The 17,486-nt window shown below is 44.5% G+C and overlaps 1 protein-coding gene across 1 annotated transcript in view; it reads left to right on the plus strand.

Moving 5' to 3' along the window:
* Positions 1-16,104: 16,104 nt before the first annotated feature.
* CALCR (calcitonin receptor) overlaps positions 16,105-17,486 on the plus strand; it is a 58,836-nt gene continuing 57,454 nt past the window's right edge. Inside the window, exon 1 of the mRNA XM_074150739.1 lies at positions 16,105-16,152. Within this exon, the coding sequence (XP_074006840.1) occupies positions 16,105-16,152 (48 nt within the window). The remainder of the gene's footprint in view (positions 16,153-17,486) is intronic.

The raw sequence follows: 17,486 nt of genomic DNA on the forward strand, positions 1-17,486 counted from the left end.
TTGTATCAGTAGTGATGGCAGGCCAGTTCTGGGAAGGGGCTTTCTTGAAGGGAATTGTGCTCCTCCTAATATCTGATTGCTCTGGTTGTGTCTGAAGTACCATAACAAAAGAAATGCTGGCCAGATCCCTGTAGTTTTGCTCTTGCTGAGCTGATCTTTGTCCCTTGAATGGTGACACTGAAATCAGTTTGTCTGCTTGGGAAGTAAAAGGCTCTTTAGCATGAGTCACAGTGTCATGATTCAGACTGAGGATTGCGTTTCTTATGTTGATTAATCATCTTCATTAAGCATGAGATTAAACTTGCACACTTATCTCTGGATAAGGACGGTATCACAGGTGTCCCACAGTAGGAGGAGCTTTGGGATGCTACAGCGAGTCAGACTGATTGTACCCGCCAGCCTTTGGTTTGCTTGTGAGAAGGAATTTGTTGTGTGTGAGTATTCTTTTCCCCCCATCTCGGACAGGACACTGCTGCTGGTCCACTGAAATGCTGAAGCTAGGGCTCCAAGTTCCACGTTCAGCTCCTTTAAGAAGGTTTAGGATGTCTCTTTTCTGCTTGTGTCCGAGAAGGGATGTACCAGCGCTACCAGCATCCCAGAGGGGAGAGGTGCAGGATTTCAGAGGTAGCATTAAAAATCAGAGCAAATGAAAATGCATTTAGAAGAGCAAGGGAGATAAAATCTTAGTAGTATTAGACCCTTGTATTTCTGCCAAAATCAATTGCTGCCACAGAATTGTTCCTACTGCTGCGATAATGGAGCCCGCTGTGATGGCCGGCTTTTGACACTAATTTGCATTTCCTCGCTGTTACGCATTGCCAGGCTATTCCATTTGCCAAGATTTGGCTTGCTGTGAAACCGATGCATTGACTTCCTGTGCCAGTGACATCTCTGACTCCAGCGCAACACAGCGGTAAGGGGTGGGTAATGAAAAGTCACCGCTATTTTATCAGTAGGGGTAGGTGAATTCCCAGGCATTTGGCTTACAAAGGATTTAGGAGAGGATACACACCATAGCCGTGGTACAGGAACCAAGATGATGAATTAGCACAGTTTATGTTTTTATTCTGGAAAAAAACCTATTTAAGCCATTTCCTTTCCTTGGCTGGGAAAATCCTCCAGTGTATAATGAATGGATTACAACATGCTTAGCATTTCAGGGGGAATGCAGAAACTCGGCTGTGAGACAGCAGTCTCCATGTAGAGATTCATTCCAGACTTCGTAATTAAACCCCAAGGAAGATTTTTGCTGACTGCTCATCATACTTTCCTCGATCCGGGCATGCATATTCTCTGATATAGTTAGGGTTTAATTAATTAAATTAAAGCACTCTATAGATTGTGTGCGTTAGCCCGGCTGGTTTTCTCCTGAGGTGAAAAATCGTATGTGTGTGTGCAGTGGTACTGCCACGGACAGGATTAACTCCCACTTCCCCACGGTGAAGGACAAGGGTCCTTCCCGTTACATTTCAGATTGTTCGTATCCTGTGTCTCCAAGGCAGAGACTCTGTGAGGTACTGCAGAACTCGTACTTTATTAAAGGTTGTAGCATTGATTTGTTTAAAAAGGCTTTGGCATTGAGCTGTGATAGCTTCTGAGCGGCGCAGTTTGGTTGGACAGAGAGACTGGCAGGAGGCTGAGTAAAGCACGTCATTCCATAAACCCACTGAGGCAGGATTTCTGTGCTGGTGACTCACTTTAGCCAGAAAAAAATAGTTATCCAATTTATAACTACGTCTATAAACAAAATGATCTTGAGGGCTCTGACAGATGAATTAGAAAGAAAGGTTAGTGAGAAAAAGTGTAAATTTGTTTAACAACAAGAAAAGAATGATGTGAGGGACTCTCTTCAGCTCTCTTTGATCTGCTGCCAGAAGGAAATCCCCCCTCTTTCTTCTTCTGGATCCCCCCTGTGTGAGATCTCCATCCCACAGTGGCTACACCAGGGCCACAGAGCTACAGGGCCACAGGGCTACTGCAGGGCCACAGGGCTACAGCAGGGCCACAAGGCTACTGCAGGGCCACAGGGCTACAGCAGGGCCACAGAGCCGCAGGGCCACAGGGCTACAGCAGGGCCACATGGCTACTGCAGGGCCACAGGGCTACAGGGCCACAGGGCTACAGCAGGGCCACAGGGCTACTGCAGGGCCACAGGGCTACAGGGCCACAGGGCTACAGCAGGGCCACAGGGCTACAGCAGGGCCACAAGGCTACTGCAGGGCCACAGGGCTACAGCAGGGCCACAGGGCTACTGCAGGGCCACAGGGCTACAGGGCCACAGGGCTACAGCAGGGCCACAGGGCCACACAGCCTCGCTGGTTGCACTCACGTCCATGGCAGGATCCTCCGTAGCGGCGGCTGTACACAAGCAAGTTGTGTATCTCTGTCCCACCACCTCTGCCAGGCTGTTTGTTAAAAGTGCGGTTGTTGTTAGGATGACTTCAAATACGAAAATAACTCCTTTGTTTGATTTTCAAGGGAAAGTGAGAATTTTACATGGCTTCATTAAAAAACAAGCCTGAAGGCAGAAATAACCGTCTGTACATGCGAATTTAGAAAGCAGCTATTTAAGCTCAGATGAATTTACTTTAACCACCAGTACTGATAGAGTGTGTTTAACGTTATTATCTGATGGAACTGTACCAGTAGAGAATTGCATTAATTTTCACAGTACTATCTCATTCCCATTTTAGAATTTGTTTTCAATCTCAAGGTTGCTTGGGAAGCTTTTCTGTTATTTTTTTACTAACTTATCTTGAAGTAAGGTGCAGCATCCTGTTCAAGTCATAGATGGTAAACTGAGCAAAGTCCTTCATTTGTATCCAGGAAAGCAAAAAGAATCAGCTTATCTTCCACGCTGGCATTAGAAATCATAACTGTGCTTTTTGATATTACACTGTCACGGTCCACAGGGTTTTTCATCCTGTCTCTTCAGAACGAAAGGTTATTTCCATGTTTGACACACAGCTCTGGAGAGCTGCCAGTACCCGAGTTCAGCTTCTGAAACAAAATTCCCGTAGACTCACCTGGCTGCGTGAGGAACGTGTCGCCCCAGAGACAGTTTATCCCATGATTTTAGCAATTATCTGCAGGAACTAAACTCCATTTTGGCTTCGGAGCCTCTGCTGGGCTTTGTTGGAGATCAGAAGGGGAAAACAAGCTTCTGGCAGAGTGCGGTGGTAAAGTCTGTACGGAGATTATTGGTTAAAGTCCGTAGGACTTTTAATTAAACAGGGTAGTTAAACAGCTTTCTCCCCAGCCCTTACTATTTAATGTGATCCGAGCGAGGTATGGCTGGTTGTGTGGGCAGCGTTGTGTGCCCCAGCTCAGAGATGCAATTAGCAGGGAGGAGGTTTCAGTAAGAAATCCATGATGGGCACAAGAGTTGGTCTTTTTGTCAGCTTTGCTCGCTGCAGGAGCCCGTCCTTCTCTTTGCAGCCTTCTTCCTTTTTCTCTCCGCTCCAAACTCCTTTTCACTGAAATCAATGCCAAATGTTGACTTTGTTTGAGTGGCACCATTGGCCCAAAGTAAGGCCAAAGTTAAATCAGAAAAAAATTTCTTACAACTTCAAAGTTGATAGTAGTTAAACAGTTGTTACATTTCATTTACAATTTATAGGCCAGATGCTTATTCCTATTTAATCGGTAGTATGTAATATTATTAATGACTGAGACCTGGAATTAAGTCCTGAAATAGCACTAAGAAATTAATCTACTTCAAAATATTTTTCAATCAAAAATCAGTTTAATTAAATGCATGCATTGATTCATGCAGAAATAAATAAAATAATAACTTCTCCCAGAAAATTGTCAGCATTTCAGATATTTTACATGCCTCACAGCCTTTATTCCACATTCACAAATTCTGAGTCAGAAGCTCAGCAGCCAGCGGTAGGGTTCATCTGTTATGAGTGCTGCTCTGCGGCGTTCAAAGTCCCAAACTGAGGTCAGTCTGAAGAATCTGATGTTAAAAATGAAGTCAACAACCAATCTTGCCCAAAACTGTTACTTCTATAATTAAAATGTCATACGAGATACTTATTTAGCTTATAAACGTCTGCCTGAACCGCTGACCTCTGTCCTGGCACAAGAGCTCCCAGTGAGCCCCTGCTGTCGCGGCACTGACAGCATCACTTACCGCATGCTGTTAGAAGAGCCTCAGCCAAGAAGTGAAATTACTGAGCAGGAACTTGGTTCCCTTTCACCTCAAACCAGGACATGGTTGAAAACTCCTGCTCAAGCAGAAAGACACAGACTTGCTGCCTGAAAGATCACAGTCCTGCTCTTCCAAAAAATAGGTCCCACCAAATAAGCATTTTTTTTCCAAAGAGCTGTCACTGCAACTATGTGAAAAGGGACTTGGTGTTTAATCAAGGGGTAGCGCTGGGGAGCTCTGCTAAGAGGGAGCTCCAAAATAATACCATCACTTTATGGTCTTTCCTTTGAAAATAAAAGCTGAAATGCAAATGCAGCGTAATGGGCATTAAAATTACACCCCTAAATATACGTCATGGATTTTCAACACATCCAAACAGGAGCTTCCTAGAAAAATGCCAAGGTCCCTTAATAGGCAAAGGGTTTTTAGTCACTTTTGTTTATCTGCCAGTAACTTCTTGAGTGTTTCACCAGAGCAGAGAAATTTGATGACTTTTTGGATGGATCAATTGCTACAGAAAGAAGTTAAAATACGATGCATCTTGGAGAAAGATACAATAAGCAGAACCCTTTAAGTTACTATATTCACAACAGAAAGGAAAAGACTGATCAAATATACATCTTAAAATAGGTAATCGTTAATAGAGATTAGCATCTATTTGGTTGGATCAGCGCAAACATTAATTGAGTCTATTCATGAAATAACTTGCCCAAATGGTTAATTTTGTTATGAGACCTAGTTAAAGAATAACACTCTCCTCACAACTAAGGGACATTCAGAGGTTAATGTTCAGAGCTCTGGCACATCCCCACCACTCCAGTGTACCTGAGACTTTCACCAGGGGCTCTTCTGAAAAGGCAGGACCACTGGTCACACCACCTTGCTCTCTGTACCAAGACAAAACACAGAACATTTATTTCATATGCAACAGGGTCCGTTTGATGAAATGTCCCGCAGAATAGTAGTGAAGCTCTACCACCCTGGTCCACAGAGAGGTGACCACTGTCCACTCATCTCTGACCTTTTGGTGGGCAAAGAGTCTAAGCAGGGAGATGTCCCACCCAGTAACGGGAGTGAACAGCACCCAAGGTGCCCCCAACCAGACAGGATCCTTTGGCCTCGGGTAGGGGACATCCGATGTCACCAGAAGCCACAACACCTTCATGCAATGCAGTCACCCTGACTGCAGATGGCCCGGATTAGTGACTCCATTCACTAAGAGAGGAAGTAAAGCCGAATGTGGTACCTGGAGCAGAAATGTATAACCGTAGCTCAATAAGCCTTGCCTAGTTCTATAAGAAAGGACTGGGGATTTTGCAGACACAATACAGCCAGCTAGATATGCTCTAAACTTTTGAAATAAATGCCACATGGGTGTTTTACCCCATCAATACCGAAAGCAGTTAGCACAATATTCACTGACAATAATTAATATAATGTTGCCCCAGGTTTTCCATTCTCATACGCTGCGGAGCTTTGTGCTGTCGGTGTAAGACCACATTATGAATGTATTTATAGAAGGTGGGAATAAGTATCTTCTGGAAAAAATTGCAGCCGGAAAAGGAGATAAAGGATGTTGGGAAAGTTCTAAATATAGGGAAGGGAACTATGACTACAAGGTCTGGAAGAAGAGATTTTAGGACATACAGCTATGGAAAAGCAGGATCTGCTACTTTGCTGCGAGCTATACTCTTAAATGGGAATAGTCAAGATGTTTTTCCACAGCTGAAATATCAGCTTTTTCAGCAAGACTCATTCTACAAAAAGGTTGCTTTTGTAGACCCGTCCATTCCTTCTGTCCCAGACAAGACCACCCATTCACTGTAGGATCCAGGCTACCAAGCAATGCAAACATACACCTCTATTTTCCAGTGCCAGTCTTGCTCCTGAGCTCATTAGTTGCTTAACAGTGATATCTTCCTCTAGCAAAGCATTGCTTTTTGTATTCCTCTAGCAAAGCATTGCTTTTTCTTTTCCTTGTAGCTCTGTGTAACACCTGCTGAAATGGAATCAATGAATGAGGCTAAAAAAATTGGTATTATCTTGCATGTATTGATATCGAGTTAATAAAAAAACCCAACAATTATAAAACAAAGGATATTTTTCTCTTACTAAAGAAAAAACTATCCAGATGCTGTTTGCAGTCCACAAATAAAATACTTGGCTTGTATATTGCATTTTTGCTTGTGTATGTGCACTGTGCGAGCTCTGTGATAGGCAAGACTTGACCTTACTCCAAGACATCAGTGGGAGTTGGGCCTCATTGCCTTGGTGGAGGTGGCCACCTAGGTGCAGTGCAGAAGATTCCAGATGCAGCCATAATTAGAAAGAGTTAGATTGATAAAAATATGCTTTAGGTGCTCTTCAAATTGGTGGTGCCTGAAAAACATACTTCAGAGAAAGGTCCAGTGCTTCAGCAGGATGAATTCTTGGAAAGTTTTAATCTCCAAGCTCCAAGCTGCTTATAAGCAAATAAAAGCCTGAGCTCTTTGCATCACCGGAAGGGCCAAATTGACACCAGGAGGGCAAAATACCTCAAGACACAACCTCTGTAGATGCCCTAAGATCCAGGCCGTATTAAATTCCCTACTTCTTGAGATTTTGTACAGCCCTGCAGAAGCTTATACACAGACGCTGGATTCAGCAAGACAGCCACGGTGTCAAGCGAGGTCAGACCTTGCTGCCGTTGAATAGACTGTGCTGACTTCTTTCCAAAGCCGTTAGAAATCTCTTCTGAATCTCAGTGCTCATCCAAGCAGGCTTCCCTTTTGTCCTCTATCTGCTATATAAAGTACTTTCCATATGAAGACACTTTGTCTGGCAATGTAATTTATGGAAGAGACCATCTATTATTTTTCCACATGAAGCTTTTGATCACGGATGGATATTTGAAGTTATTAACAGCACAGAGAGGCTTAAATTTCAGGTCTTTTTACTCATTGCCAGTGAAATAAATACTAAAGTTGGCAACCTGTGGTGTAACAGGAAAAATCTTGCTGAGAATTACAGACTACTTCCAGGTTTTTATTTTGAAAAGCCTTACAAATAGGCTGCTATATTGGAGGCATTTGTTTTCCGGTTCAACTTTATCATTTTTGGTCCAGATTACCCTTTGTCTCTGCAGCTGGAGTAGGAGGATTTGGGACAAGCCTAGGCATAGCTGTTGCCAAAGTGTCCAAGGGCTGTGTAGGGTAAGCTGAGGAACAGCCTCGTGGCACCTGCAGGGGTCTGGGCTGTGCTCAGAAAATCAAAACCGACTCTGTGTTTTCAGCTGACTCAAAACTTGAAGGCTTGTCCTCATTAGCGACTTCAGCTGGCATTTGGGGGTTGGTTCTGAATTTCTTGGGTCATGGAGCCAGAAAGTCAGTTCAGCAGCCTCAGCAAAATAAAACCCTGCTAAAGACAGGCTCTAGCCAGTGTATAGCAAGATTTTACCAAAAGCAAGCCTTGGCATGAGGAAGCATTCTGAGTTAGTTTGGGCAGCCTTAAGAAATGTATTATGTTATAAGTGATCAAAAATGGGCTTTGGCTGGCTTGCTGGAGGATTGCAATGGCCCCAGAGGCTTTTGGTCCTAACAACTGAGCTGGTGGAAGCCAGGGCACACGATGCTTCACCCACAGCCTGGCTTATTGGCCACGGCTAACAAGGTGCTTCAGAGCGAGCCCTGCTCCCCACCAGCTCCCTGTCCAGCATAAAATTAGGCTATGCGTTATCTGTCTAACTAGACTCTCATGTATAAAATGTCGCATGAGAGGAAGGCAAAATCAGAGAAATATATTTAAATAATCAAAGTAATAACAATAGTGACAATGCCAGTAGGCCAATAAGAAGATGCATATTGCATTTAACAGATTCTGAGGAGCCACTTTTGCCAACGTGGTGACAACAAACCATTCCCAAGCTATGTCATTTTCCGTTTCAAGGTGTGTGGCTTCACTCCCCAGGGCTGTCTCAGAGCTCCATTTGGCATGTGTAATGGAAGAAGGAATCACAGAAGAGCAGTTCTGCTGCTTTGTGGCTATTGCAGTCTTTGCTGAAGGCAGCGAGAACCTTGGTGCTCTGGAGCATCCAGCACTGAGATTGCCCCCAGCACAACGGGCAGCGAGAGCAAGAGTCAGTCTGTAATCTGAGAGACAGCCCCAATTCTCACTGCAGTCCTCATATTGCAGGAGAAGAAGAGATCTTCAATAAATGCCGCTCAATACAAGCAGAGCTTCACTAACTCTTCAAGAACTTATTCACAGTAGCTCATCCCAGCAGAAAGATGCAGTCATAGAATCATAGAATTTCCCAGGTTGGAAGGGACTTTTCAGATCATCGAGTCCAACCATCAACCAAGCACTGCCCAAACCACCACTAGCCCACGTCCCTCAGCACCCCATCTGCCCGGCTTTTAAATACCTCCAGGAATGGTGACTCCACCACTGCCCTGGGCAGCCTCTTCCAATGCTTAATAACCCTTTCAATGTAAAAATTTTTCCTAATATCCATCCTAAACCTCCCCTGGCACAGCTTGAGCATCCTACCTACATCCAGCTGTAGCATGGGCTATTCTGCTGCCAAGTGGGAACAAAATGCTTTAAATGTGTGTCATGTGCATTTGATTTATAGCAAGCCACTCACAGGATTTTTCACACTTTATATGATTTATATAAAAAACAGTGACATAATAAGAAAGTATAATATTTTTCTTGCTTTTCTGCCCACCCCATAAAATATTCACTTGCTTCAAATAATTTATAGGAATGTATAGTTACAAAAAAAGGACCAGTGGGAGTTTGTCTGGGGATGGATTGAATGGAAAACTGAGAAGGAATTGGCCATAAGTAAATATTAAATAACTATTTTTCTTTCCAGTATATGCTGCAGGAGAAAGAAAAATTTTAACAAAAACCTCAATCTGTTGAATCAAAAGAATATTGATCCAACAGGGAAGAATGTCACATACAAGGCTGCATTCATCCAATTAGATGAAGATTCTTCCAATGAGATACAGAAAGGATTTGGGAATGGGAAAGAGGAATGCCCTTACGTTCAACCTCTCTCCTGCAGTTTTTCTTGCTTCTCCCTAGCTCTTCCTGTGTGCTTCCAGAGTCCATCCAGAACTTCCTTGTCGTTATATTCTTGTTCCACTCAACTCAAATGCTTCTTAGAATATTTCTAAATGCATTGCCTGGCACATACTGCTCATCGGATCTGGGCTGGATGCAGGCCCAGTTAAAGTCACAAGGCAGCCAAGGAGGTGGCTTTTTCCTTAACTCACAGAGTTTTGACTGAGGCTGGTGTAATATATTTCAGTTTATTTAGCAATGTTTATTTAGCTCTACCCCTCACAATTCTCATTCTAAATTATACTAATGGTATTAATGTTGGCCACAAAGATTATTTTGTAGGTGATGAGGACTGTGAAAACTTTTTTTCTCTGAAAAAAATAAAAGAATTATAGATACAGATTCATTCCAAACATCTGCTTTAATTTGGGAGGCTATGCAAAAGATTATAATCTGACATAAATGCATGTACTGCCTCTGAAGCCTTAGCTCTGCAGCAGGGCAGTATTCATCCCGAGCTTCTGGGGGGGTTCAAGCTGCAGTGTCTCCAGGATCAGATAATGCATACGTGCTCATTCTACAAGCACTGATGCAAAGCCCTCCCAAGATTGCCATTTTGAAAAGCCCTTTCACGGCTGTGCCTAAAAGGCTGACATTAAACTCTGCTACTCTGTGAGATGCTGAACCCCAGCGTCACCCTGCAGGGGAATGGGAGGAAGAGTTCTGCTCTGAGGAATGCTCAGTGATGAACGTGGCATTCCTGAGTGTGGTTCTTCCACTACTGCTGGCCAAAGCTGCTTCATCTAATTCCCTTATCCAGGCACTCTTGGAATAGCAGGAACGCTCTGCTATAGATTTTACTCCTCTGCCTTCTTACACGGTTTTCTGCTTTGTTCTATAGCTTGAAAATATTTGACTTTAATATGGTAACATTTGCTGGCATTTGGGAAGGGTTTTTTTAAAATATCACTGGTTTTATCTTGTTATCTATTACTGAAAGCAGAGCTAGGGAAATCTCCAGTGATAGTTCAGAAATGTAAGCTTTATATTTAACACCAACATTACAAATCTGATTGTAAAACCAAACAAAGTCTTCGGCATCTGGGATGAACGATACGATCCAGCAACCATATCCTGGGCTGCATAAATCGAAGCGTGGCCAGCAATTCGAGGCAGGTGATTCTGCCCCTCTGCTCTGCTCTGGGGTGCTGCCTCCAGCTCTGGAGCCCCAACAGCAGAAGGACATGGAGCTGTTGGAGCGGGGCCAGAGGAGGCCACGGAGATGCTGGGAGGGCTGGAGCCCCTCTGCTGGGAGGACAGGCTGAGAGAGTTGGGGGGTTCAGCCCGGAGAAGAGAAGGCTCCGGGGAGACCTTATTGTGGCCTTTTAATGCCTAAAGGGGGCTTTTATTCAAAGCACATTTCTTGTATTTTTTATTCTTTCAAGGTATACTTATCTCTATCATATCACCCAGTCTAACAACAACCATTTTCAGTTGTTGCTGTAGTGTGTGTGATCAGGTATGTAGTGTAGGGTCTTTTCAAAACTTTGTCAAGTAAACACAGGCAGGTTTGTAGCTATTTTCTGTTTCTTTCTATTTTTGTCCAGTTTATTGGCAAGGATTTGGTTAAAGGGAAGCCTAAGGTAAAATAGCCCTTCTTGTTGACTGGTTTTCAGTGGGAAAATGAAGTATCAAACATTACAGCTCCCATGTAATCCAAATGAATCGATAAAGTAGATTTATTTGGTCGCTCGATCTGTGTAGCTCTGAAATTGCCTATTTGCCATGGCTAATAGTTTCAATTTGTTAACACAGCACACGCTCAGCTCTACAAGGCGCAGTTCACCATCTCCACCAGGAAAGCTAATGGAAATTAATGGTGATCTGCTCACGTAACAACTGAGTAGTCATCACACAACTGAGCGTTTGGCTCCCTGATAGTGAAGTTTTCTCCAAGACTACCAAAAGGAATGAGATAAGATCCATCAAGTGACCTAGATGCCTTCAGGTTTCATGTAGCAATGCCTCTAGGTGCCTGACACCTGACATTGAGAGTTTGGAACCTGTATTTCTCAGGAGCTTTTCATATGAAAACTTTGGGACGGTTAGATCAAGGAGGTGTGTAAAGGTAACCATTGGGGAGTACGGGAATGCAAGACACTAAATATTATCTTCTGCCTTGCCTCATCATCCTGGTAACTTGACCGCAGGCTGTACGGAGCCGCTTCTTTCCTCCTGGGACCAACGGTCACCAGTTTTCTGGCAAATTAGGAAGAATTGAGCAGAGCTCACCATTCCTCTTGGAAATGTGGTTTCCAGAAGATCCTAGTGCCAGTTAGACCATTTGCAGACCATTGTAGGCTAATGGCTAAAGCACGTGCCTGAGAAACAGGGCAGGCTGGCTCTGTTCCCTTCTCGCACGTAGGGATCACACACATGGCACCTCCTCTGCCTGAAAGGGGTACAGCTACACTTCTAGTCTGCGCAGGACCTGGGATCATGGAAGTGTGATGTACAGCTCACTCCTGGCCCAAAGCAGAGACCTAAATTAGGAACCCAGGGGTAAAGTGTCCAGCTGGGAGTGAGTGTTAAGGCAGGCAGAGCGGGTCGGTGCCCCTGTGTGCTGCATGGCAAGGCGCTCCAGGAGGGTCTGCGAGCCTCCCCACCAGCTGAGAAATCCTGGAGGCCTGGGGACACGGCTATTCACCCTGGGAAAGCTGCATGGGGTGAAAAGGAAACCCTCTGAGGAACTTGAAGGCAAAAGAGAAGGTAGCAAGTGAATTTTTGAAGTTTATGGGGGTAAAGCACCAACTGGGAAAGAGATATTTTTGCGTCACACCTCTGTACTTGGCCACAGCCCCCACAGGTCCTTGTTTGTGCTCTTAAAACCATTTCTTCCTCCAAAGGTATGTCAGCGCTCTTGTGAAAGGTGGCGTTGCAGAATTATCAGAGCAGAATAATTAAATGAGAAGTTTTTTTTCAGTTCTTCCTCCAAAAAGGCCTTTCTTTCTTACCCTTTCTTTAGACCTCGGCAAAAAAGTGTTGCTCTACTGCCCTCTTTTGAATCTTCCCCCTTATACCCTCCCTTCTCACTCAATTTGACCCCCCTTGTTGGTCTTGTGCAAATGGCTGTGCAGGGGGGGTTGTCCCACCCCCTGGGGAGCCCTATGGTGATTGCAATCCAAGCCCTGCTCAGCTCCGTGCTGCAGCTGGAGAAATCGGGGCAGAGCCAGAGAGATGTCATCGCCGAGCAGGATGCTGTGCCTGTCCTCAGATGAGCTGCAGGGCCAATCCCAAGGTGTCAACGGTATGACTGTAATAGCTGAAGCAGAAGGAATATCTTAGCACATAATGAGCTATGCTACATTTACAAAGAGAGAAAGAACAATATTCTAGTTTTAAAAACAGACCGGGATTTCGTATGTAACTATTATAAGCAACAGAGGATGAAGAATTAATACCATTCTGGGCTTTAGCAATGTGCTTATGATTAATCACTGAATATGGATGTTCTAGAACTTAAATGTGTGAGGCACATTATATTATCTTAACTTCGTGCAAGGATATTGTTGGACTTACTGAAAAAGGATAAATAGTGTAGAAATAGGAATGAGGACAGCACCTGTGCTCCACATGGGGCTGCTCTGGGCTACCCAGCCGTCCCTTGGTGGCCAGCGGGCTGTCCGTGGGCACCAGTGCCAGCTGGTGTGAAAAAGTGACAGTTCTAGCACCAGAGACCCAGACCCCAGGGCACCTGAGTGTGCTGCTTTGCACATCCCAGCTTGCCTGTCCTGTCCCACCTGAACCTGGATGGCTGGAAATGGGACAGGGCCACAGAGATGCTGGTCTGTTCCTCCGCCCAGAGGCTGGCAGGGTCTGTCTCTTGGGGCTCCCCTCGCTGTGAACCTTTCTATCCCCTGTTGTCTCTGCCCTCCCGTTGATCAACACTTTTTACCTGTACATACCTTTTCATTTCAGTGCAGTCATCACCCTTGATCCAATACTGATGCTGACCCAACTGTGCTGCAGTGCTATGGGTCGTTCTTGTGGTTCAAGTAGAGAAAAGTCACTTCTTAGTGAGGGACTTTGTACAAGGATTGTTAAAATTTGAATAGAATTAAATAATTTAATAGAATTGGAGAGTAAGTCTTGTGAGGAGCGGCTGAGGGAGCTGGGGGTGTTCAGCCTGGAGAAAAGGAGGCTGAGGGGAGACCTTCTCGCTCTCTACAACTCCCTGAAAGGAGGATGTAGCCAGGGGGGGTCTGTCTCTTCTCCCAAGGAACAGGCGATGGGACAAGAGGAAATGGCCTCAAGTTGCTCCAGGGGAGGTTTAGGATGGATATTATGAAAAATTTCTTCACTGAAAGGGTTGTCAAGCCTTGGAATGGGCTGCCCAGGGAAGTGGTGGAGTCACCATCCCTGGAGGTATTTAAAAGATGGGTGGATATAATACTTAGAGATATGGTTTAGTGATGGTTTTTGTCAGTGTTGGGTTGATGGTTGCACTCAATGATCTGAAAGGTCCCTTCCAACCCAGGGAATTCTATGATTCTATGATTCTAAATATTGTTGTTCAACAATTTTCAAACACTGGGAAAGACTCCTGTGAAAGGGGAAGAAAAAAAAGGCCCTGGATTTTATGCAGCACATCAACCATTCCTGTGGTTAGATCCGGCTAGAAGAAGAAAGACTAGAATTATCAAGACTGCATAAGATTTAGCGTGGGAAATAATCCTTACTCATTTACTTGTGTGTAGTATCATATGGCACAGTCATCACAGCTAACAGAGGGGGAAATAACGTGTTAAATATTTTATAGATGGCTTTTTTTTTTTTTTTTTTTTAATTAGGAGCGATGGGAGCAAGCAACATTTTAAATAGCTCTTTCAGTACATACTAACAAAAGTTCACAAAATCTCACAAGGCTGAGATTTACCCACAGCTACGGCCGTAACTCAGCCTGTTGCTGCAAACACTCCCAGCACCAAGTGCGGGAAAAGTAGGTGTATCGCAGGTGACCTCAGTCGCTGCTGACTTTGCTTGTGTGTTCTTGGTCACAATACTGTGTTTGTAAGGCAAAGTCCCTCCTTTGCCTGCTTTTTACCGAATCCCTGTGGCTGTGGCAGAAGCAGTGGGGCTGGCAAGAAGCGCAGAGGCTTTACCCCACACGGCAGGGCGCTGTGCAGTGCCCCACGGAGCTGTACCAACACTCGTATCCCTGCTCGCCTGCCTGCTCGTGGCACAGCTGACCAAGCCCCGTAGCTTGTGTGCTCATCACTCTTGGCAGTTTTGAACCAATACACGCGGCGGTGAATAGTCTAGAGAAGATGCAGACAATTCCAGGCATTTTCTTCTGATCTAACTATCCAATTTTTGCTTCAATTGAGTTGTCTGTCATCGCTGATCAAATACAAATCTGTGGCTGACAGCGTGATTACGCATTATTTCTGTGTCGTTTGCCTATCCCATTACCTCTGGAACACCAGAATGGTTCTGGCAAGGCTCAGACAGTAATAAGGCTACTTCTTATTAGAGGCAAATCCTCTTTTTCATCATTTTGTGTTTTATGTCATCAGTGACACGTGACGGCGACACTCTCCTTTGGCTCTGGTAGGAGATTGCATCCACATGTGCTACGTTGAAGTGGAAGTTCCATGCCTTTAGTACATTCTGAGATCACATATTTCTGCTTTAGGTGAGGATAGCTACAACTGATCTCATATTTTTCTTCCCCTCCAAAAATCAATGACTTTCCAGCCCATTTCAAGATGAGAAAAGCTGTTGCAGAGAAAAATGTGCCACAAGTGGTTGTGTGGCTCACTGCATGTAAAGTGGACTAAGCATCCAAGTCCATGTGCATTTTTCCCATCAAATTCATGGGTTTCACGCCTGTAGGGTGAAAAACTGGATTGTTTGCCCAGGTAGAAAACACCTCACTCAGTTTTTAAGCTGTCCAAAAACTAGGGGTGTGTGAGTGCTTGCTGTCTCACTGTGGCCCAAGGTGATCTCCAGGCATGTGTAACCACTCATGGTCCATGATAGGTCTGAAGGCAAAGAGTTTTCCTTGCTTGAACTCCCACAACTGCAAAGCAATACAATTGATCAGGGGTCACATTAGCTATTGAGTCCAGTTTCTTTGTTTCATAATAGAAGGCAACCCTTGGATATTTTTCCCAGAGAGGTGCTGATTTAGGAAAAAAGAAACCCCAAAGCTGCGGATCGGGTTCCCTCCAGGCGGGTGGAGTGGTGGCACTGCTCTGTCTCTCCGGTACTTCCTGTGGCTGAAGCAGTTGTTCTCAGCAGCCTGAGGGTTCCTCTGCCACAGTCCAGCAGAGCTGCCTTAGGGAGCATGAGGTCCCACGGTGGGGTTCCCAGTCTCTCTCTATTTTCCTGCCACACTTGCTTGTTGACCAAGCTAGAGATCACTCAACCTCTGGCTTCTTCTATCCCCATAAATATGCCTTTTGAGCTGCCACTATGCCTATCTGCAAACCACATCTTTGGGGGGGTTTAGATAATTTTTAAAATATCCAGCTTTTTCCTAGGTCTGCAGCCGCATGTGTAGGTTAGAAGCAGGTGAATCAGAGCAATGAAGGAAAAGGCACAGAGCTTGTCCCCCATCTGCTGCTGGTAACGTAGTACCATGGGGCCATACCCCACATCAGCTGGACTCACCACCAGGGAGCCACAGGGGAGACCAAATCACAAGTGTACCTGTCTCCAGGGAAATCAAAAACGAGCACACACAGGGCTGGGGGCACACACACACCCAGAGTCCGCTTTTACACAAAGGCAAGGAATTTATCTTTACAGATGAAGTCTAATACTGCTTTTGTTTTTGTTCTTTAAATCCCAGAAGGGTCAGCCACAGTGTGTCTCTCCAGGAAGACTCCACGATGAAAAAGACAACCCACAGTTGCTTCTTACTGATCATCCTTCTAATTGTAAGTACGAGAAAAACTGAGTTGCTCGTGGCACCTGCCAAATGTGAACTTGTGGTGATGTTCAGAAAAACGAGTGCTGAAAAAATGAGTATTCATTATACGGCACAGGGGAAGGAACGAGTTCCCTTACTAATACATTTTAAAGTAAGGTTAATAAAGTTTCTAAATAAGATATCTCATAAAAGTTTGAACTTGAAACCATTGTTTCGTGGTGAGACAGAACTGCCAGCCTGAAGAAGGCAATGCATGTGATGTTTCATTTCTGTGTTTTACAGGCTATAGCGTATCAGTGACATGGAAACTGATGTGTTTGAAAACTTCCTTAACGTTGTTGTGTGAAACAGACTGACTTAAGTGATTGCAGATTTTCACTGTTTATAGTTACTCTGCTGTTAGGAAAGCAACTGAAATGAAAAATAACAGGATCAAGTTTATTTATTCAGTTCAAATGCTGTTTTCAACTGTTTAACATCAATATTACAGTAATTTCAATCTGTGCAACGTGGCTGAGTAACTGTTGTTCTAAATATGTAGCAAATTAATTTCTACCTGACTAAATACCTCTCAGGTAAGTGGAATGCTTTCTCTGATCTCTACTTGTGAAACCTCAAATTATTAGCAATTATCATAGAATTGTAGACATTACAGGTAGTCTGAAATGAGAATACTGCCCAGAGCCTCAGTTACAGAGCAGTCAGGACATGTCTGAGTGATGCTGCTGGGGACAGGCACCTCTCTGCCCTGGTGTGGTACCAATAACTCACGTGCTGATGCCGCCTTATTCCCCAATTAACTGTTTATCTCTGCGTTCCTGAAGAGAACTTTGATTCTTACTGTGTTTTGTCGGTTAGCTCCTCATGCCCCTGTGCTTCTCATCTTCTCCTCTAACACCTAAATGTGGAAGATCTGTGCGCGTCTCCCCATCACCTCCCATCCTTTCTGGCTGCAAGTTGTAGAAACGGGGATAGGAGACACGCTGGGGAAGAGCAGGGACTGCTCTCCCGGTTTGTTTGTTGGGTTGGGTCCCTCCTCTTCCTTCAGCCCGCCATAACATGCCCACAGCGCTGTTTGCCACTGAAATTTATATGGATAAAAAGGAGGGAAGGAAAGTAGAGAGCAGTAATAGAATGATGGATAGAAGGAGGTAAAATAAAACAATGAGATCATGGAGAATCCAGGACAACAAAGGACCCTCCACTTTGGTAAAATGCTGAATTCGTGGCTCAGGATTAGGACCCTCAACCAAAGAAGAGCTGGTGAGCCGGACAAAGAAGACCTCTGCTAACTTGGTCTCGAATTTGTGCAGAATTAGTTAATGATTTGAGGAATCATCC

The sequence above is a fragment of the Numenius arquata genome, chromosome 7 (genome assembly GCF_964106895.1).
Source record: "Numenius arquata chromosome 7, bNumArq3.hap1.1, whole genome shotgun sequence".
Taxonomy (NCBI): domain Eukaryota; kingdom Metazoa; phylum Chordata; class Aves; order Charadriiformes; family Scolopacidae; genus Numenius; species Numenius arquata.